This window comes from Orcinus orca, chromosome 7 (genome assembly GCF_937001465.1).
Source record: "Orcinus orca chromosome 7, mOrcOrc1.1, whole genome shotgun sequence".
Lineage (NCBI taxonomy): Eukaryota > Metazoa > Chordata > Mammalia > Artiodactyla > Delphinidae > Orcinus > Orcinus orca.
In genome coordinates, this window is record NC_064565.1 from 49,068,973 (window position 1) to 49,091,229 (window position 22,257).

Genomic DNA, 22,257 nt, shown 5'->3' on the forward strand with positions numbered 1-22,257 from the left:
CATCTTGGATTTTTGTTCTAAATTTGGTACAGATATCTTACACAAACAGGATATTAGCAGATTTTAATTAATTAGAATAGCTGATACATATGGTAATAAAATTAGTAAAAGTGACATGTATTTTGCTGGTTACTATAGGAGGTAAATTTTTAAATTGTTAATAAGAAAGCCAGATTTACTGATACATGTTTCCTTAGCATATTTTTTGTAAATAATAAACATTGTGCTATATAACACATATTTTCAGAAAATGTAGAAATTCTTTAGTTAAACAAAAAATAGTTGGCGGTATTCTAGTGGGAGTTCTATACAAGGAATTAGAAAGCTATGGTTCTAGTCCTCTAACTATGTGACATTGGACAAGTCACTTTACCACTCTGGTATGAAAGACTTATGCTTAAAGTTCCATGCTTAGTATCTTGTACTCACAGATACTAAGATACAGGCACACATTTGTTGCACAAATTGGAAAGATCTTTTGTTGAGAGGTACTTCCTCACTTATACTTCTCTTCAAATGAAACACTAGCCAATGCCTGAAATAGTTTTAAGGTAAGATAAAACTTGTGATGACACAGTTGGAGAATAATATTCTTGAAATGCATATGTACTACTAATTGAATTAGTGTAAGCGATTCCTTTCTATTTCGATAGGCAGGACCGCCATGGGAAAGGCACTGCCCATCTGAAGGATTTTAAGAGTAGTGTGATGGGTAAGAGCAGACTGACCTTAACTTTGTAGACAAATACCATTGTGTAGAGATACTTTTGTTCTCCTCTGGTCTGTGAAGGCATAGCATTAACCCTGGGCTGTTTCCCTTAACGAAGGGAAATTATTAAGGCTGTTAGGACTAGGAGAGGAAGACCCAGAATTTCAAGGTAAATGGTGAGGGGGGAAAGTTTTGAGACTTAGTTTTTAATTTCTTTTTAAATGAAATCATATCTAACAAAGTTTAGATTATAATTGCAACGATACATTACTTCTTAGCATAAGAATGAACCAAATATGGTGGCAATAATAGTTCTGACAAAATAGTATTATAACCTACAGTATAAACCTCTTTCATTTCAAGATGGCTTTGATTTTGATTTTGGCTGTTCTCCGACATCACTTTGATCAACTTTTCATGAAATTCTGCATCTTTGGCAAGCTTTATATTTTTGTTCTGTAATCATTTTACGTCATGTTTATATATCGTACGGTCAGATGTTCTAGAGAGTGAGACATTGACATCCTAGATGGGGGTAGATTATAGTATTAGAGAAGGATGTGTTTGAGTAGGAGATAATTTTATAAGTGATTATTTCACTAGTGAATAATTTATGTTTTGCTCAGTTTTGCTTTTGATTGCAACTGTGTAACTGGGGATTCCTGTAATAAACCATAATTACCTCTCTGTGTAATACTGAAGATCTGTTGTCATCAGAAACCTTGAAAGCTTTCTCTGAATTAAGACTTCTTCAATTATTTTAAGATTCTTCTTGGAGGCATAGTCAAGTTCCCAGATCGTCATCAGTGGTACTTGGATCATTTGGAACTGACTTAATGAGAGAGAGGAGAGCAGATTCCTCCATTAGTAATCTTATGGATTATAGTCACCGAAGTGGTGATTTCACAACTTCATCATGTATGTATAAACTATATTGTTATGCATAATTTATCTAATAATGTTACATTTTTGTCTTTGTATGTCGTTAAAATCACAGTACAAAGGAATAAATGAAGTGAATATTATAAAGATTTAGAATACAGGATAGCTTGATATGTTTTCAACCTTATTTGTCATTTTACTTTTAAAAATGTAAACAATATAAAATATTTAGATATACATGAGTATCCAGATTCTGTCTGCCTATAATTTTTTCACTCTTAAGAATGTATGTTTTACATATACTTGATAATTCTTGTATACTACAATATAATTTGCCTTGTGAATTAACTAAAACTTGAAATCATCATTTTAAGACATAATTTAGAATTCCTTTAGTTTAACATGAATTTGTCTTTATTTTCATTTAGTTGGAATAAAGACCCACACTGTTTCTGTCAGTGTACATAAGCCAAAACTTTAAAAAAAATAGAAGTCCATTGCACTGTCCATTGTGCGACAGAGCCACCTTAAAGAAAATAAATGCCATAAAACAATAATACTAAATAACTGAAGATAAAAGGTGCTAATTGAAGTTGAGAAATATAGCAGACAGAAGTGGAATTTGATTTACAGAGAAGAAAATACATTTCTATTTAAAGATTTAACTAGATTATTTTAAATAATCTGTTGGGGCAAGCCGTTGCTTTATTTAAGACAAATGAAAGCATCTTTTCATTTGCTTGGCTTTGGGTGGAGGAGCTTTAGTGTAGACAGTGTCGGTAGCTTCTCGGTTTGGGGCGTAAAAATGTACAGAATAGAATTGATTTAGTCCCTAACAGTTACTCCTTCCATGAGGCACCATGTATTAGCACAGTAGCAATCTAGCTGTTAAACTAGATGTATGGATGAATATTCTTTATGAAGGAATGCTTTGGTATTTCTCTTTCCATTTGATGATTAGAACCATCAGTAGTGTACTATTAAAATCGCAGATGCCAGGGCTCTTTTCTGACTCAGTATTGGAAAAAAAAAAAAAAAGCATAGTTATGTCTGATGAGTAACCGGGTATAAGAGTCACTGCTGTTAACTTGAAAGAAAAGATAAAACATTGGAGAAATTTTGAACTGTTAGCATGGTTTGCTATAAAATTATAAGGGTGATAGTATTTATGTGAAGTAACTTTTGTTCTTGTTCCAGAGTAAGAAAAATCTCCAAAACACTCTATTATTATTTTGCTTTTACTTGTTATGAGTCATTTACCTTGAATTTGTTTGCCCATTTAAAATCCCTTATCCATTTAGATGTTAGATATTCTTCTACCATATCAATTTCTGATTAATAAATTCAACTGTTTTAACTTCATCAAGTTGGTAGATTGATGTTTGCCTCTCATAAGCTATAATACATTTCTTTTTTAAAAAATTTGTAATGCTGACTTTATACAACAGTATTGGATTTTACCAAAGGTATAGAAAGATAGATAAATATGTTTATTTTTTTCTGTAATAATAGTTAAGCTGTGTAGTTATAATATGCCAGTATTCAGTTTGAATCCAGTGTTTAATTTTGGCAGTGATTAGTGGTTAATAGACACAACCTTAATAATGCACAAATTTTTCATGTAATTGACTATCTTTCCTTTCTTTCAAAAATAGATGTTCAAGACAGAGTTCCTTCTTCATATTCACAAGGAGCAAGACCAAAAGAGAACTCTTTGAGCACTTTACAATTGAATACATCATCTACAAATCACCAGATGCCTTCTGAACATCAGACCATACCATGTTCTAGGGACTCTGGTAGAAATTCTTTAAGATCAAATTTTTCTCCAAGAGAATTAGAATCTCCCCAAAGCAGTATACAGCCTGGATTTTCTTATATTTCAAATAGAGGTGAAACCTCAACTATAGGCAGTTCAAATAGGGTTGGCTCATCTCAAAGATCATTTCAAGAATCTTCTGACAATGAAGGTAGGCGTACAACAAGGAGATTGCTGTCACGTATAGCTTCTAGTATGTCATCTACTTTTTTTTCACGAAGGTCTAGTCAAGATTCCTTGAATACAAGATCATTGAGTTCTGAGAATTCTTACATTTCTCCAAGAATCTTGACAGCTTCACAGTCTCGTAATGCAGCATCAGCTTCTGATGGTCCTGATAACAGGGCATCCGAAGCTTCTCAGGGATTTCGATTTCTTCGGCGAAGATGGGGTTTGTCATCTCTTAGCCAAAATCATAGCTCTGAGCCAGATTCCCAAAATTTTAACCAAGAATCTGAAGGTAGAAATACAGGACCATGGTTATCTTCCTCACTTAGAAATAGATGCACACCTTTGTTCTCTAGAAGGAGGCGAGAGGGACGAGATGAATCTTCAAGGATATCTACCTCTGATATACCATCTAGATCTCATCATATTTTTAGAAGAGAATCAAATGAAGTGGTTCACCTTGAAGCACAGAGTGATCCCCTTGGGGCTACTGCCAGCAGACCACAAGCATCTGCAGCACCAAGCAGTGCTGCTACGGGTGGCTCCATATCGGATTCGGCTCACGGTGGACGAAGTACAGGAATAACAGGGATCCTTCCTGGTTCCTTATTCCGATTTGCAGTGCCCCCGGCACTTGGAAGTAATTTGACCGACAATGTCATGATCACTGTAGATATTATTCCTTCAGGTTGGAGTTCATCTGATGGAAAAAATGATAAAACTAAAAATGTACCCTCAAGAGACCCAGAAAGACTGCAAAAAATAAAAGAGAGGTAAGTTTGAATACCTATCTTAAGCCTGTGAAGAACAGATGAGAGAAAGAACTGTTTGTTTCTAAAATGGTTTCTCATAAGAGTGATGTCTGGGGCTTCCCTGGTGGCGCAGTGGTTGAGAGTCCGCCTGCTGATGCAGGGGACACGGGTTCGTGCCCCGATCCGGGAAGATTCCACATGCCGCGGAGCGGCTGGGCCCGTGAGCCATGGCCACTGAGCCTGTGCGTCTGGAGCCTGTGCTCCGCAACGGGAGAGGCCACGGCAGTGAGGCCTGCGAACCCCCCGCCAAAAAAGAGTGATGTCTGAAATTTCTTGCCTTAAAATTTACATCCAGTAAGATGTTAGCGTCTTGCTCAGAGGTAAAATGGATAAGAATTAATACTGGTGGTGGGCACTGGGGGTGTAGATTGCATTGGGAAATAATCTAAAGGTTATTTTTAACCAGCTTTGGCTACAGATACATATAGATATATGTATATATAAAATATACAAAATCTTAATATACAAATATACAAATCTTACATATACAAAATCTTAATCTCTTACCCTGTTTCTAGGTAGACTAGTGCTAAATGGGATTGGTAAAGCAGCCCAAGTCGTTGTGGATTATCAAGACAATGTTTCAGCCTTTATAATATCATTTATTGGGACTTGCCTGTTGGTCCAGTGGCCAAGACTCTGCGCTCCCAATGCAGGGGGCCTGGGTTTGATCCCTGGTCAGGGAACTAGATCCCACATGCCACAGCTAAGAGTTTGCATGCCGCAACTAAAGATCCCACGTGCCACAACTAAGACCCAGTGCAGCAAAATAAATAAATAACCAAAAAATAAGATCATTTATTTACCATTTATTTGTATTTCTCACTTCAGATCTTTTTTGGAATAAGTTAAAATCGTTTCCACAAATTTTAAAGTTTTGTTTTTAAGTCCAAATGTATACTGAATATTCTTTATATATTGTGACTATTTGACAGAGATAGCAGTTTAAATTCAGGACTTAGAATCTTTTTATTCATGTGAAATCTTTTGTAGAGTTTAGTTGCTTAAAAATCTTTGGGAAAGGGCTTCCCTGGTGGCGCAGTGGTTGAGGGTCCGCCTGCCGATGCAGGGGACATGGGTTCGTGCCCTGGTCCGGGAAGATCCCACATGCCGCAGAGCGGCTGGGCCTGTGAGCCATGGCCGCTGAGCCTTCGCGTCCGGAGCCTGTGCTCCGCAACGGGAGAGACCACAACAGTGAGAAGCCCGTGTACCGAAAAAAAAAAAAAAAAAAAAAAGATTAAAGATCTGAGATTTTTCACTCCAACTTAATTATTTTTTCATGTAAGTGTAGTTACTTACTTTTTCCACCTATTAAAATTAGTTTTATGATAAAATGGGATAGGATAGTACATGTAAAATATACTTGTAAGAAGAAAAGACTTACGTAAAGCTAAGGTCGTTGGGTGTTTTTGTTTTTTCTTGTTCATAAAGGCCCCATGTGATGGAATTTTGGGGGAGCATAGTTGTTATATCATTTTAGGGTCTTATGGTCTTTAACAGGAAATACATTCAAATCTTGCTCTGGGGAATAAAGGGAGCTTCGCATGCTTTCTGAGATACTGAACATTGACTGATATCTTCCCACTTTCCCTTATATAGGACAAATTGTTACCATGTGACTGTTCTCTTCTTTTAAAATTTGCGCTTTTTCCTTCCGTGTAGAAAGATTTACTCTGCCCTGGTAGTGTTAGCTTTAATGTTATTACAGGGGCTCCCTCTAATTGCAAGCTGTCTACTGAGTAATGTAGTAACTATTATATTTCTTGTGCTCAAAGTTAGATTAATTTGAGTGCAGTAGTGTAAGTAGGGCAAAAAATTAATTTAGTGATTTCCAAAGAGAAACTAAGTAAGCCATCACCACCCTGCCTGGTAAGATAGTTTAAAAAGCAGCATTTGTTGCTTATTTTGACAGAGTTTATATGTGTGTGTTCCTTTATTACATATTTTGCTTAAAAATGAGGATTATAAGATACTTTACAATTAAATGAATAAAAGTATAAAAAAATTGAGTCTCCCAAAGTAAAAACTTACCAACCAAAGAAAGTTATATCTAAAGGTAAAACATAAATGTTAATGCTTGAGGTTGTATCTCTGGTTAATCCTAGGCATGAAAGTCACCTAAAAGTACGCCTGTTCCTCTTTCCACACATCTTTTGCTAAACTCATTTGGAACCCATATAATCCAGGTTATATTTCAGTAACAGTTTAGCATTCTGTATCATCAATTTACTGAGTACCTTTTTCATGTCAGCAGTAGACTAAGGCAATAGGGATTTTAATTTAAAAAACTACTTGTCTTACAGTGATCATTCTACATTTAAATTAAGCAGTACATGTTGGCCTGTGAAATAGAGGACATAGGTTAATGGAAACTGCTCCACACTTTAAAAGCCTACCCTTGTAGAAATAAGGATGATTTAATAACATCGCTGGGGTGGGGAAAATGAAAAATTTTTAAATCTCTTCTTTTGTTTTTTTTTATTATGATTTAATACAAAAAGCTTATCAGTTTAAACATATGTGGCTCTGCTAACATGTAAATTGAAAAATCACAAGTCAATATTTGTTTAATTAATCAAACTTGTCTTAAAAGTTTTGGGGGAACAGGGACTTCCCTGGTGGTCCAGTAGTTAAGACTGTGCTCCCTATGCAGGGGGCCCAGGTTCAATCCCATTGGGGAACTAGATCCCACATGCCACAACTAAAAGATCCCGCATGCTGCGACTAAGAGCCCACATGTCACAACTAAAAGATCCCGCAAGCTGCAACGAAGATCCCTCGTGCTGCAACTAAGACCTGGTGCAGCCAAATAAATATTAAAAAAAAAAAAAGTTTTGCAGGGACAAAAGTGATGGGTATATAAGTACATTATCTTTATACTGCTGGGATTGAAGTAGTCTATGGTACTGCAGAAATTAAAATCTTAGTGAAACTTACAAATTGATTGTGAAAAATATGGAATTTAAACTCTGGTAGCAGGGGTGGGGTGTGGTGGTGGTGGGATGAATTGGGAAACTGGGATTGACATATATATACTAATATTTATAAAATAGATTAGTAAGAACCTGATGTATAAAAAATAAATAAAATTTAAAAAAATAAACTGGTACCAAAGATAATTACTTAAACCATTTGAAGATAAGTAATAGGATAGCCTACCTCATTTACCTTTAAAATATTTATTGTAATTTTTATTCTTACTGAAACAGTTTTTCTTAGAAGTTCCTGTTTACTATTATTGTTGTTTGCCTTTTTTCTACCTAGAGAGACCATGATATTGTTTGGGATTATGTATGATTGGAAATGACCAACCAGGATGGTTTTGATAGCTCTGTTTAGGAAATGTACCTTCTTTTCCAGCCTCCTTTTAGAGGACTCTGAAGAAGAAGAAGGTGATTTATGTAGAATTTGTCAGATGGCAGCTGCATCATCCTCTAACTTGCTGATAGAGCCATGCAAGTGCACAGGAAGTTTGCAATATGTCCACCAAGAGTGTATGAAAAAATGGTTACAGGCCAAAATTAACTCTGGTAAGATTTACCCTTTTGTGTATTTTGTTTTCACAGTTTTTTCAAGAGATGCATGTATGTATGCATTTTAATTAACAAATATGGTTATAATTTATTTATTGTCAAATTTATACTCTTATCAAAAGCATCAATCATTTTTTGAAGCAAAAGCATTGAAGAGCATTAGTCTTGCTTCATAAATTTAATGTATAATAGTGTTTCTTATATTTCATTTACTGAACAATCTACTGTCATACATGTATAATGCAACTGTAATTTGTTATTGTTGGTAACCCTTACATCATGCAATATCTTTTTGAATCAAAGAAATATTCTTACTGTTTACCAACTATGTGTCCTTGAGAAAGTTTTATTGTCTCTAATGTTGCTATGCAGCAATAAGATTACTGTAGGGAGTCGTTGTTTATTAGGTGCCTGTTACGGAGCCAGGCATTGTTCTAGATGTGGGATACAGAGAACAAGACAGACAAGGCACTTGCTCTCCTGGTGGGATTACGTGTTAAAGGAATGCCTTGTTGAGGTGAGGACATTTATACTTGAACGAAGAGGAGCTAGCTATTCTAGAATAAAAGGAAAAGCATTCCAGCACACAGAACAACTAGTACAGAGACTTTAAGGTGGGAATGACTTAGGTGTGTTTGAGGAATTGAATGAAGGCCCAGCATGGCTGGAATATAATTAGTGGGAAAGGAGAGGGGTGATAAGTTGAGGTAAGAGAGATTAGCAGAGGCTAGCTCATTTAGGACTTTGAGAGTTAATGTCAGAAGCTTAGATTTTTAGGTAAGTGTCGTGGGAAGCCACTGAAGGTCAGGGGAGTGAAATGATCTTATTTATGTTTTGGCTGCTCTGTGAAGAGTGGAGTTTAGTGGGGCAAGAGTAGAAGCAGGGAGGTCAACCGGGAATCTATTGTGTTGACCAACCAGGAGTCCGTCTTTACAAGAGGTAATGATGGTGGTGGTAGAAATGGATGAGGGATTCTGGTATGTTTTGGAGGTAGATTCTATAAGACTCGCCAGTGGATTGGATGTGGTGGAGTGAAGGAGAAAGAACACTTAGCGAAGCTCATATTTTTGCCTTGAGCAACTAAGTAAATGGTGGGGCCATTTACTGAAAATAAAGAAGACAGAATAGAATAAATTTGGGAGAGGAAACGTAGTTCTGTTTTAGAAATATTGTATTTGAACTGTTTATTAAATAACCATATGGAAATGGTTATGGGCAGTTAGCAAGACAGGCGTGATGTTTCAGGGGTTTTAGCACAGAAAATAACAGTTTTAGGAATCATGAGCACGTAATATTTTAAGATTTGAGATTAAGTAAGGTCACTTGAGCAAGAGCAGATATTAAAAAAATGAGCCCAAGGGCAGAGCCCTGAGGCACCCAAACGCTTAGTGGGAACAGAGAAGGAGATTTGAGGAGCAGCCTCAGTCTGGTATGAAGAAAACTGAGAAAATGTAGTGTTGTGCAAGCCAGAAGAAGAAAATGTTTTAAGAGGGTGTAACCAACCCTGTCAGGTACTGCAAAGAAATCAGAACAAAGAGATAAGAACAAAGAAATGGGGCTTCCCTGGTGGCGCAGTGGTTGAGAGTCCGCCTGCCGATGCAGGGGACGCGGGTTCCTGCCCCGGTCCATGAAGATCCCACATGCTGCGGAGCGGCTGGGCCCATGAGCCATGGCCGCTGAGCCTGCGCGTCCGGAGCCTGTGCTCCGCAATGGGAGAGGCCACAACAGTGAGAGGCCCGTGTACATCTTAAAAAAAAAAAAAAAAAAAAGGAACAAAGAAATGACAGCTGGATTTGGTAGCATGGATGACCTTGGTGACTTCAGTGCTGGGGAGGTGGTGGGGAGGTGTCTTTATGATTAAATTGAGCTGAGTAAGACTGGGGAAGCAGCAGCATAGACGCCCTCTTACAATAAGCTTTACTGTCAAGGAGATTGGAGACACAGTAGGAATTGGAGAGTTATATGGGGTCATGGTACATGTTTTTGTTTTGTTTTTGTTTCGAGGTAGAAATTTGAGGGCATTTTTTATTTTAACAAGAGATACAATGGAGAGAAAAAAAATTATGAAAAGGGAAGGGAGGGCTTCCCTGGTGGCGCAGTGGTTGAGAGTCTGCCTGCCGATGCAGGGGACATGGGTTCGTGCCCTGGTCCGGGAAGATTCCACATGCTGCAAAGCGGCTGGGCCCGTGAGCCATGGCCACTGAGCCTGCGCGTCCAGAGCCTGTGCTCCACAACGGGTGAGGCCTGCGTACCCGCGGTGAGAGGCCCGCGTACCGCAAAAAAAAAAAAAAAAAAAAAAGGGAAGGGAAAGATGGGATCCAGAGCACAAGTTGAGTAGTTAGCCTTTAATAGGAAAAAGGGTACTTCATTGCTAGAAAGCTAGTGTAGATATGGATTATTGATCAGTTTGTTGCTTTGGTGAGAAGGTGCTTGAATTCCTATATAATTGCTTGTTTTCTTAGTAAGGTCTTTAGCTGATGAGGGGATGGGTTAAGAGATTTTCATGTGTGGGGAAAATAACATTCTAAAATGCTTTCAGGGTTTTCAGGTAGTACTAATGTCCATAAAAATCTGTGGCCATGAATATGATTTAAAAGTGGGATTGGGATACATGTACATTTTTTTAAGAAGCAGTTTTCAGATACTTGGATACAGATGAGGATTTGAGTTCGATGAGGTTGGGACCTTTGCCAGGCAAGTATGATGAAGGGAGTTAAGGGTGTTATAAGGCTGTAGTTGTGGTAAGCCTAGAAATTAGACAAAATAAGGAAGGGAGTAAGGACATTAGGAAGTGGATAGCGAGAAGTGGTAGGGTCAGTGTCTTTGAATCTCAGTGACATTGAAGAGAATTGCCAGAGTACGTGAGCTAAAATGATGAAAAGTTGTAGGTGCACAGGAGACGATGCTTAAAATACGGATTTTAGGAGTAGTGCAGTAGTACACTGCAATGACAGGGTCAAGGGTATGACCATAAAGTAGGTGGCTTAGGTGGGGAAGGGTAATATTGGAAGCAGGGATGTTGAGGAAGTCAGAATCAAATGTGGTCTTATGTGCATGTTGAAATAGCCAAGAAATAAGCTGGGTAAAGAAGAGACGTGCTAAAGTCATTAATGAATGAGGAGGGACTTAGAGTTTCAAAACAGCAATAGGTGTGGGGAGGGGGCATCTATCCCTATTTCTTGGTCCTGAGGTACAAAGCATTGTGGGGGAAAAAATGGCTGCAGAAGAGTATGTATCAGTTTGTGAGGCACTGTGGTTCAGGCTTGCAGTTGAAGAGATAATTCATAAAGGAGATTGGTTAAGAGGAATTTAATGTTAGACTATAAGTACCAGAGGACCTAGTGAAATGTTACTTGTAGGGTAAGAATGTGACTAGTAGGGTGGGAAATTAGACCAGAGTAATAAATGTACATAATTGTGTGAAAAGGACAGTCTGATGATGATAGCTGGGTAGCATAGGCAAACAGGTTGTGAGGTATGATGGTATTAATTTTAATAATCTGTTGGAGGAGTTTGAGTAACCTATTCAAACTGGAGATTACGAGGCTAGTGGGAAACTTTTTTCCTGCAGCAAGGTTAGCTAAGGCCTCCTTGGGGTAGGGGGTTATCTTTTCTTGTAACCTAACCTGCTCCCGAACCTGTGGGATAGGGCTGTCTTACCTGTAGCAGCCTCTTCTTGGCTGTACAGTGTTACGACAGCCTCATAGGCTTTATTAGTCACCACCCTGGGGTGTTATTAAGATAAAATGAGTGCTCAGCATGGTTCTTGACACTTAGCAAGGGTCCAGAGATGTTAGGTATTACCAAAATGAAAAACAACTTGACTCACCTTCTGTTATATTTGCAATTGGATTGTTAGTATTATGTAGGCAGGAAAACAGATAACACAATATATTGTCTAAGAACATTGGATTTTTGGAGTTAGACATGCTTAGGTTGGAATATTGACTCCAACACTTAACTATAGGATTTTGAGTAAGTCTCTTTTAACATTGGTTCTGAACCCTGGTTGCTGATCAAAATATTAACCATTGGAGTTTTTAAAAATATAGATGCCTCACATCCATTCCTAAACATTTTTAAGTAGGTCTGGGATTGAGCCTCAGTTTCATCATGAATAAAATTGAGTAATAGCTTGTTGTTATGGTCAAATGAGATGATGTTTATGAATAGTTTCTCACAGTATTGGACTCATAGTAAGTACTCAATTAAATAGGTTTTAAAGGTAATAATAAGTATTCATGGTCAAATGAATGTTAAGATCTCAAGAACTGAACCTTCCTTTTAAGTTTCCACAAGGCTTTCTCGTATTTACATAAAGACCCCATCTGGTAGGTGATTCTCTGGTAGAGATTCATTTCAACATTCATTAGGCAGCTACTATATATGGACTGTTAAAACTCTACAGGATGTTCAAAGATGAATAGAATACGTCTAGTACAAGTTTAGGCAAATGCAGTCAGGGCCTACTGAATGAGGTGGGGTGTAAAGGACAGAGTCTTGGATTAAAGATTGTAGGGATAAATGGGTTCCTCCCATCTGCGTATGGCCTTTTTGAACAACTTCTGTAGGTCACTTGTTCCGTGGAAGAGAAAAATGAAACCCTAAGATGTGAAAGACTTTGTTTTAATGATATCCAGTGTCCATATTTTATGACCATCACATTTTTTCCTGCTTCTGAATCAGAGAATAAATGTCTGCTAAGAGAAAGCCTTCTGAAGTTTCACATTATTTATATTCTCCATCAGGTCATAATACTATGGACTTATCCTGAATCTCCAGAACTTCTAATCTATTTTGGCACATAACAAACACTCAGTAAATGTTAGTTAAATTGAATCTAAATCTTTATCTTGTTTATGCACATGACTTGCTCTAATTTTTAGTACATTTTTTCATTTTAAAACCCTGTCTAAAAATAAACACAAGGGGGAAAATGTCTATTTATTTAATTAGACAAGACTTACTTAATTGGAGCCAGAAGCTTAGGAGTAACCAAATGTTGAGTGTCTATAGGACAGACGGAATTTTATTTAATTGTGGTAAAATATAAATTGATATAGCATGAAATTTGCCCTTTTAACCAATCCTAAGTATATAATTCAGTGACATTAAGTATATTCCAAATGTTTTGTGATCATCACCACTATTTATTTACAAAACTTTTAAGTCATCCTAATCAGAAATGTTATACCCATTAAGCACTAACACCCTTCTCCCCCTCCTCCCCAGCCCCTGCTAACTTCTGATCTACTTTCTCTGTGAATTTGTTTATTCTACATATTTCTTACAAGTGGAATCATACAACATTTGTCCTTTTTGTATCTTATTTGTGCCTTATTTTACTTAGTTGTAGCATGTATAAGGACTTCATTCTTTTCATGGCGGAGGGGGGCTGTTTTTATCTGAACAAAGGTGGATCCCTTTTTTTGCCTTCTATCCTGCAGGGAAGACACATTTCTTAGACCACAGAAGGTCTTAGTATATGTTGTCACATTAAAGATGCTAGCCTGAATATATGTAACTAGTTGTTTTAGATACCATGTTTTCTTGGCATCTTGCCAGAGTACTTGAGGAAGTAGGAAGTACAGATAACATTCCATTGTCAGCTTCCCATATCAAAATGTATGAGCATCTGGTGGGCTGAACCACAAATAATGGGTGGAGGCTTAGGTACCACAGAGTAGGACTTGACATGCACATCAGGTGTTACTGATTGATATTTTAGGAGACATTACTGGTTTATGGTCGTAGCACAGTCTCCCTGCTATCTCTTCCTCCCTGCCTTCCTGTCTGTATTCCAAGCTTAAACCTACAAGGAAAAATGTTTTGTGGTGACCCTGCAAAATTAAGCTTTACTTGTAATTTTTTACCAGGTTCTTCGCTAGAGGCTGTAACCACCTGTGAACTCTGTAAAGAGAAGTTGCAGCTTAACCTGGAGGATTTTGATATTCATGAACTACATAGAGCTCATGCAAATGAACAAGTTAGTATATTTTGCCTAATTTACCTTGGTAAGTGTCTATTCTGTGCTTAAAGGACAACTCTTGAAGAAAAGATTAAATCATGGTCAGAAAACCTGCATTAAAATAATAACAACAATTTTCTTTTACTGCATTAGGTATGATTTTATAATTTTTCTTTACTTTCCTATAACTTTTTGAAAGTGAAAGGCAAAAAAGCAAGTCACAGGTTTAAAATTAAGGTAAAATTTATTATATGGTTGCTAAATAAAAGTGAAAATAAAGGCTTACTAAGTGGTCCCCAAATAGGCATGCTAAGAGCTGTCTTAGTTGTGAATACCTCTTAGTCCTAGAACATTTTTGAAACACCAAGCCCTGGATCTTCATCCTCTTTCTTCCTTCCTTCCTCCCTCCATCCCTCCCTCCGTCCCTCCCTTCCTCCCTTCATTTTTTTTAATGTTAGGAATAGCTTTTTATGTGCCTATCTGCCCCCATGTTCTTCTACTATCCTGGTTCCCTCCACTCTCCTCATTCCTACCTCCAACTTTATGTTGAACAACTTATGAAATCTTTTATTCCAAGTTCACATTGTTTATAAACCTCTTTCTTTTAGTATTTGTGTCATTATAGTCTATTCATATAATGAATAATCTGATCTTATTAAATTTTTTTTCAAATATTCTCACTTCTCAGATTTTGGGGTATTATTGATAAATGTTTTCCTCCTAATAATGATTTGGTCACTAATTTTTGTTTCTTGAAGCTTTAAATTAAAAAAAATTTTTGAGATGCTTAGATAGGTAGAATGAAGAGTTCAATATTATCCCCCTTTTCTTCCTCCTAAAGGAAAATACTGGGGAAAAAAGATGTTAAAGGAGATTACAAGGATGACTCAAGAACCGTACTCTCCAAGTGTGCTTAGCATAATTGTTATAAAAAGAGATATGATGGTGGGAGAATGCATGAATGCTTGAAAAACACTTAAAGGAGTAGTGGACACCCCCCTTTTTTTGATAGAGGTAAAGTTCACATAAACATAAAAATCATTTTAAAGTGAACAATTTGGTATATTTGCGATGTTGTGCAACCACCACCGCCATCTACTTCCAAGACACTTTCATCTCTCCTAAAGAAAATCCTGTACCCGTTAGCCAGTTGCTCCCTGTCCCCTGCTTCCTTCGGCAACCTCCAACTGCCTTCTGTCTCTCTGGATTTATCCATTATGGATATTTCATATAAATGGAATCAAGCAACATGATCTTTTATGGATACCCTTTACTTTTAAAATGTGGGAATAATGAATACCCTTTGAAAATCTGATTAAAATCACACTCCTAACAAAATATACAAAGACACAATATTTGTATATGATTTAAGGGATTCCCAGATCCTTTGAAGCTGATTACTTAGATCCAGGTTAAGAATCACTGATTTAATTAATGAACCATTAAGGCAATTGATGTAGCATAGATGCTATTCATACTAATTATTACTTTATTCTTTAATGAGCCACTTGTCCAAAGAGACTAGTGTTTTCAGCAAGGAGTTGTCTTCAATCCCTAAGGAGTCTTTCTAGATAGCTGAGCATTGGTATTTTAAAGAACGGGGGAAAGATTATGTAAAAATAGAATGATGGAAAGAAAAAAATTTTTTTTTCATCTTTTCAAAATGAGAGTAGATTTCAAAGGATGGTTTTCTTCTGCCATTCTTCCTTCTCTAGGTGCTCCATCATGTCTCTTAAAGGTGGTTCTTTGGCATTTCGATTCAACCAGGAATGTTTTCATGGTTCTCCAAGGATTTAATGACCCACAATCTTAAATAATTTAAGTGTGAGGAAATATTAGGTGGAGTCATTGTAAAAGCAATGACAGTCTTGATTAAGCTTCCTGGCTTTAACTTCTTTGTTCTGTGTGAATCTTGGATTCTGGGGGCCCAAGAACTACTCTCATTTGAAATGATTAGTTTAATGCAGTTTATTTCCTCATTGTCCAGTAGCTTCAATTTTTTCAAGGTGATAAGCATTAAAATTTTTTAAAAAATTTTGAGGACATAAATTTATTTCCTTTTAAGTTAAAAATAAGAAAAGTAAGTGAAGATTTAAAGAAAGTTTTAATAAGTCAATTTCAGATTTCTTGAATGCTCTGTGGAATCTGATAACCCGTTACTTGCTGAAGTTGTTACTAAGAACATATAGTTCTTAACTTCAGATGAGTTAATTGCCAAAAATGGTACAACTTACAGGTAGTTCACTGTATAAAAATTACAGGACAGATTAGGTTTTTAATAACACTATATTCATGACTTGTATTCTTAGCTTCAGAACAACAATTTTGAACCAAAGGACAGTTTTTACCCACTATAAATTTCTGTGTGAATGATATGAAGAACAGTTACTCTATTACCTTTATTAGTTCATTTTTATATCTGCTGTTGCCTTAAAGTTAATTATATTATGTAATAGACACTTGACCCATTTGACTAGGTTTTAATTGTATAATTTATTGATTTAGCTATAGATGAAATGATAATTTTAAGTAAACATTTGTAGCCATTTGTATTAATAAAATCTGTTAGGCGCATTATAACTTGATAGAACCAGAGCATTCATTCTACCATCAAATGAGTTAAAAGTCCCACTTTTATATAAATTACATAAAAGAAGACTGTATGAAAATAAAGAGGATATTCACACACCTATTTGTACACCTTACAGCATTAGTAAAATTATGAAATTATGGAGCGTGACTTTTTATTTCTTGGTTTAATGGATGATGCTGTATCTCTTACTAAGACTGGATATGAATACATTTTCTCTAGTTTCTCAGTATGCTTTGGATGTCAATCTCTTTGTCTATTAATTTTTCATTCTCCATATTCTTTTTCTCGTTTGCTTCCCTTTTGAAGGCTGAGTATGAGTTTATCAGCTCTGGTCTCTACCTAGTTGTGTTACTGCACTTGTGCGAACAAAGCTTTTCTGATATGATGGGAAATACGAATGAACCAAGCACACGTGTCCGAGTAAGTAACCTTGGAGCAGGGGAAAAGGGAGGATGTGATGCAACAAGTGTTTGCTTTGGAAAGCAGATTGTTTTATATGTTCACAGTCTATTTCCTTTGGGGAGTTCTTACATTAAAATCTTTCTTAAAATTAAAGGTACTGTAGATTTAATAGAAATTGCTGTCTGCCTTACCTCTTTATCAAGCAGCCTTATTTTCTCATAAAGCTGTTTTAGAAAAAGAAGTAATTTTCTAGCTCTTGAAGGTGATTGGAATATATTTCAGTGAAAAATGGGGACAGAATTGGAAGTACTAAGGAAAATGCTCTTTTTAATTAAAAAACAAAAACAAGACTCAGTATTTGAACTTAGAAACCTGAAATTGAACTCCAAAAACTGAAAGAGTATGGGAAATTAACTTCAATTTATTTGTTACTATCCTGTAAAAGATTACCAGTGTAGTAGTTTTTAAGCCTCCATATTTCAAACTACTTAAGATCTGGACTATTTGGTATTTAGTCTATACCCTATTGCCTTAATTTAACACTTAAGCTAGCTGTTTGTTAGGTATTTTTAATTAAATGGTACTGTTATGGAAATTTATACTGCCTTGCCCATTTTATGTAGTGGGGACTAGAGTCTATATCTCATTACAGTAGCATTCTGAACACCTACTATCTTGAAATGTGTTCATAAACATATCCTTCAAACTATTTTTTATATAGATATTCTCTTGGTGATGAAAATTTAGTAGAGTTTATGGTGAGGTATAATGTTTCCATTATATTTTGAAAATTATCAAATAGCCAATTCAGTGTATATGGGTAGAACATTTTTCTGTAATCATGTAAACACTATTCCTGTGAGCCAGTTTACAGATTTATTATCATTCAGAGAAAAGAGAACGAACTATCAAGAGCTTTCAGAATTTGAGCAAAGAGCTCTTGATTTCTAAACAGGCAACTTACCTCTTCAGAGTGAACGAACCATATAAAGTATATAGTAATATGTGTTGAATTCATGCCTTTGTAAAAGGTATACACAAGTTAATATTAAAGTGGAAGTCACTTTTATGATTTTTTTAAAAGTACGGAGTCAAATGTAATACTTCTAGGCAGGAAAATACTGATTTATTATTTTAATTGACCACTAAAGTTCACTTGGGTCCAAAATGCAGAGGTTTAATTTTTTTCTCCATAGTTTTTGGAAGTATTATATCAATGCAAGAGGACAGTGGTATTCATAGAATATTATATCTGCTCCCAGTTTCTACATGATTAATATATGATTTTTACATAGGTAATAATGATTATATAAGACATTAAAAAAAATCATATCCTTAAGCTTGTAAGTTTTGATGTGGGGGGAGAAAGACCCCCTATTTAAAGGGTTAAAATTATGTTTGACTTTTAAGTAGAAATGAATCTCTTATACTGATTCTCTCTTTAGATCCATTTGCTACATTTAAACTACTGTATTTCTTTCTGCATTGTTTCTAGTTTATTAACCTTGCAAGAACTCTTCAGGCACATATGGAAGATCTCGAAAGTAGGTGGAATTTCCCCTCCCCAGACTTGTTGAATTTACTTTTGCAAATTAAACCCACAGAGCAAAACCTAAGTATATATATACTCTTTCTACCAAATTAGAGCTTCATTTATAGGCTTAATAATACCAGAATAATTGATTTGGGAAAGATGGGTTGGGCAACTGACACTAGTTTTTTAAGAGCCTATTTTTTAAAAATTAAATTAATTTTAATGTATGGAAGGGTGTTATTATAACCATCGGTATTTTATTTAAAATAAAAATATATATTTAATCACCTTAATTTTAACACTTTTAATGTTAACACTTTTTTAAAAGAAGACGTTTAACTACTAATCAAAACACACTTCTTTAGATTTTTTTGTGTGAAATTTTACTTGTTCTTTAGCTTTGTTAGATCATAAAAGGTGTTCCCTGGGTTTATATATAGTTCTAGGAATATAATGGTGAAAGAGTCCTAATTCTGAGTCCCTAACAGAAGCCATAGTTTTTTGTTTTTTTTTTTGCTCCTTGTTCAGGTCCTCATGGACCTTTAATAGGCAGCCAGCTCCGCCAGCAGCTCCAATCTCTTAAGATCACGTTCCAGCTTTAGGACTTCTGCCTGGGCTCCTATGTGAAGGCACTTAATGCCCAAATCTTTACAGGCATCTGCACAGCTTACCCTCTTCTCAAAGTCCTACAACCTCCAGGGTGCTTCATACCAGGTGGGCACAGATATTGGTGGCTCTGGAACAGTTCCTGGGAATCCAAGATTACCCTATTGTGCTTTTTCACCCAAAGCAACTGGCATCCCATGATCAGATTCCAGTACACTCTTTGAAGTGTTTTTATATATGTATTCTCCAATTGATTATCTTCTATACTCATCTTCAAAATACTTGGACTGTTAACCTGTAGTGTGCATAATATTTTTACCTCTAGAGAAAGCTTAGCATCCTTTGAAGTAAGGTTTTTTTAAGTTTTAAAAGGATTAGAGGTACAACTAGGTAATGCATTTTCACAATTTTAGTTAGTATGTGTGGAAATGGTATATAAAGGAATCAAATGGTATAATAAAGTGGGAATTCATTAGTGTAAATCTTTTTTTCCTTCATTCCTTCTTAGTTCAGATCCATCATGTTAGCTAGTACAAAGATTAGTTCTGTCTTTTGTAAATTATAATTGATACTTTGTCAAATGTGATGAGAGTAATTTGTTGCAGTGTATATTTTCCCCAGATGGCTTGGTTTTTTTCAACTAACATTCTCATTTAGAATTTAGTTTTCTAAACATATAGGAGGGTCTACCTGTGAATGAGAGGAAAAAGGTGAAGTTGAAATATATACCCAGACTCAACTGAGAGTGAAAGATGTGGGTGCTACAAGTTAACTTCTAAGTACTAGAGTATTAATACATTCTGAAAATTGGTTCTGACTGAATTTTGTTCTGTAGAGTTAATCCAATAGAAAACATGAGAAATTCTCTGAAAAGCTATTTTATTTTTTAGTTTAACATTTCTCCATGATATTGCATAAAAGTTAAGCATAGGATTTACTCTTCATGAGCTAAGTATATGCTTGATATTTATTTAAAGTGGATTTTAAATTTCTGCAAGGTAAATATATGGAGATTGAAGTTTCATCTATACGTGTTGCATAATTTTTTCTTGTTGATTCCATTTGCTGGTTGCCCTTAAATTGTCCAGTATTAAATACAAGAAGAGTGTACATTTAACCTTTCTGCCCTTGATAATAGGGGAAATGCCAGTAGGATGTTTAGTGAACTTCCGTTTTCCTTCACATGCAGACAGTTACATAGTCTTGTACTTACTGTGTCCTTCTTAAAGACGTTCGTGGAAGTTTTATATTAAACTCTTGAGCCACTAATGACTTTAAAATAAATTGAGGTCGGACATGTTGCAAGAGTGATAAATTTCTGACAATGTGGAGGCATAGGAATAATCTCAACAAAAGGTTTTTACTAAATCCAATTATATTAACTTAGGCTGTGTCTATATAAAGCTTTTTTGACTAACTAGAGCTTTTTCTTGGCATTGTATAGACATAGCTCTGATGTAAATTTCAAGAACACCCATAACCTGTTATTCTATGTACATTTTTTTCATTCTCATCGGATACATCAAACATGCAGCGGTAATAAGCCAGATTCTACTCAGGTGTGTGAGAGCACTTGCCTTAAGTTTACTCTTTCTTTCTCTAGTGTATTTCTCATTAGCTACTATGAACACAAATTGATCTCAGAAACTTTTTAGATGTTCTTGGATCACATTTTTAAACATTTTCATTTTAATAAAAACTAACAGAAGAAAAAAGTGTGGGGGTGGGAGCGTTGTAGACGGGCCTCACCCACAGTCAGACCGCCCTAACCCTGGCATATACTACATTGGGGTTTTTATCGTACACGTCATTGCTGTTCTGGCTTCATACTTACACTTCCATTCTCATCCCCCTTAAAATCATTCTTGATCATCCTGTTTTCTTTCAACAGCTTCAGAGGATGATTCTGAAGAAGATGGAGACCATAACAGAACATTTGATATTGCCTAACTTCACATGAGACAAATGGATGATCTGTGAACAGTGTTTATTAAAACTGGCAATTAAGTATGAATTAATTTTCTGGGGAAATACCTATTGAATACATTTACTGTCTATATATATATAGAATGAAAAAATATATATATATACACACACATATTATGCATGTATATATATGTTCATTCTCAAGTGTTGCTGAATTAAAATTCTGCTGGGCCTTTTAACATGGCCAGTGAATCTGATGTTTATAAACTGGTAATTAAAAGTATTTTTCTTTTAGATGAGTGGGGAAAGTGTTACCCTTGTTTTAAATATCTAAGCAATGCTGACAGCCCTTTTTTGTGTTGTGATTACTGTAGTTATATTTATGAAAAAAGGTTGGTGTTTTAGTCTCGTTAGTGAAAAAAGTGGGACAAAGTATGCTTTTAGAATAAATTGCCAAATGGCACCTAATTATTTTTCTTTTTAAAATGCCTTAAGTTGCGGTCTCATTTTCATAATCACTTGCTTCCAGTGTTTAAAAAAAAAAAAAGAATGGGGAGAAAGTTAAGAAGAGCATTCATTATATTAGGTTTCCAAATTTAATTTGAATTCTAAATTCACTTAGCAATGGTCTAATTTTTAAAATATATAAAGTGTACAAATGGATAAATTTTTGTATTGATGTGCAAAATGCAGATTATATTTGATAGGCCATAGTATGTAGATATTCCTTTTAGGAATATTACAGCTGTAAATTATATCAGAATTGCCAGTCAGATGCTATTTGGTTAAAAATATTATTGCAGTCTCAAGTTAAATATTTTTAAATCCCACATTCAGAATTTAAAACACTGGTTTTCAATGTGTTTTTTAGTGTTGTCACTTCTTTATAGATAAATATGATATAAATAACCTGTTTGGATCCTGGTCGTTTTTAACTGTTCCTTGGTAATTCTAAGCATTTATTTGATGACTTAATATTTTTCACTACCTTTAGAGAAGAGATGAACATTGGTCCTGAGTTGTGTATATGTCCATAACACTGTATATTTTCTCTGTCAACACCCTTAGGATACACTTAAAAACGCCTGCAGGTGGGTTTCAGGTTAAATAGTCTTTTGTCCAGCTACTTTTTCAGAACCCAAATAGAAACCATGTAATTTCTCACATGTGAATCAACAGTTTGCCCACATTCAGTCAGATTGTTGGTCTTAATGTAAAACTTCGGCTTGAAATAAAGTGCATACTGATCGATTTACTTTATAGTTTGAAATGTTTCATTTTAAACTGGTGCTCAAAGAAGCCTTC

The 22,257-nt window shown here is 35.6% G+C and overlaps 1 protein-coding gene across 10 annotated transcripts in view; it reads left to right on the forward strand.

Moving 5' to 3' along the window:
* The window catches only part of MARCHF7 (membrane associated ring-CH-type finger 7), a 48,764-nt gene extending 26,557 nt beyond the window's left edge, over positions 1–22,207 (forward strand). For 2 of the 10 annotated variants that reach the window (XM_033421818.2, XM_033421819.2), the window contains exons 4-10: positions 1,475–1,627; positions 3,247–4,351; positions 7,751–7,920; positions 13,800–13,909; positions 16,791–16,904; positions 18,382–18,430; positions 20,561–22,207. In XM_033421818.2, coding sequence (XP_033277709.1) covers positions 1,475–1,627; positions 3,247–4,351; positions 7,751–7,920; positions 13,800–13,909; positions 16,791–16,904; positions 18,382–18,430; positions 20,561–20,664 — 1,805 coding nt within the window. In that variant the 3' untranslated portion in view covers positions 20,665–22,207. Of the gene's footprint in view, positions 1–1,474; positions 1,628–3,246; positions 4,352–7,750; positions 7,921–13,799; positions 13,910–14,732; positions 14,906–16,790; positions 16,905–18,381; positions 18,431–18,948 lie in introns of those variants that run through there. The other 8 variants (XR_004481540.2, XR_004481538.2, XR_004481539.2 and 5 more) reach the window with 8 other exon arrangements.
* Positions 22,208–22,257: the final 50 nt, after the last annotated feature.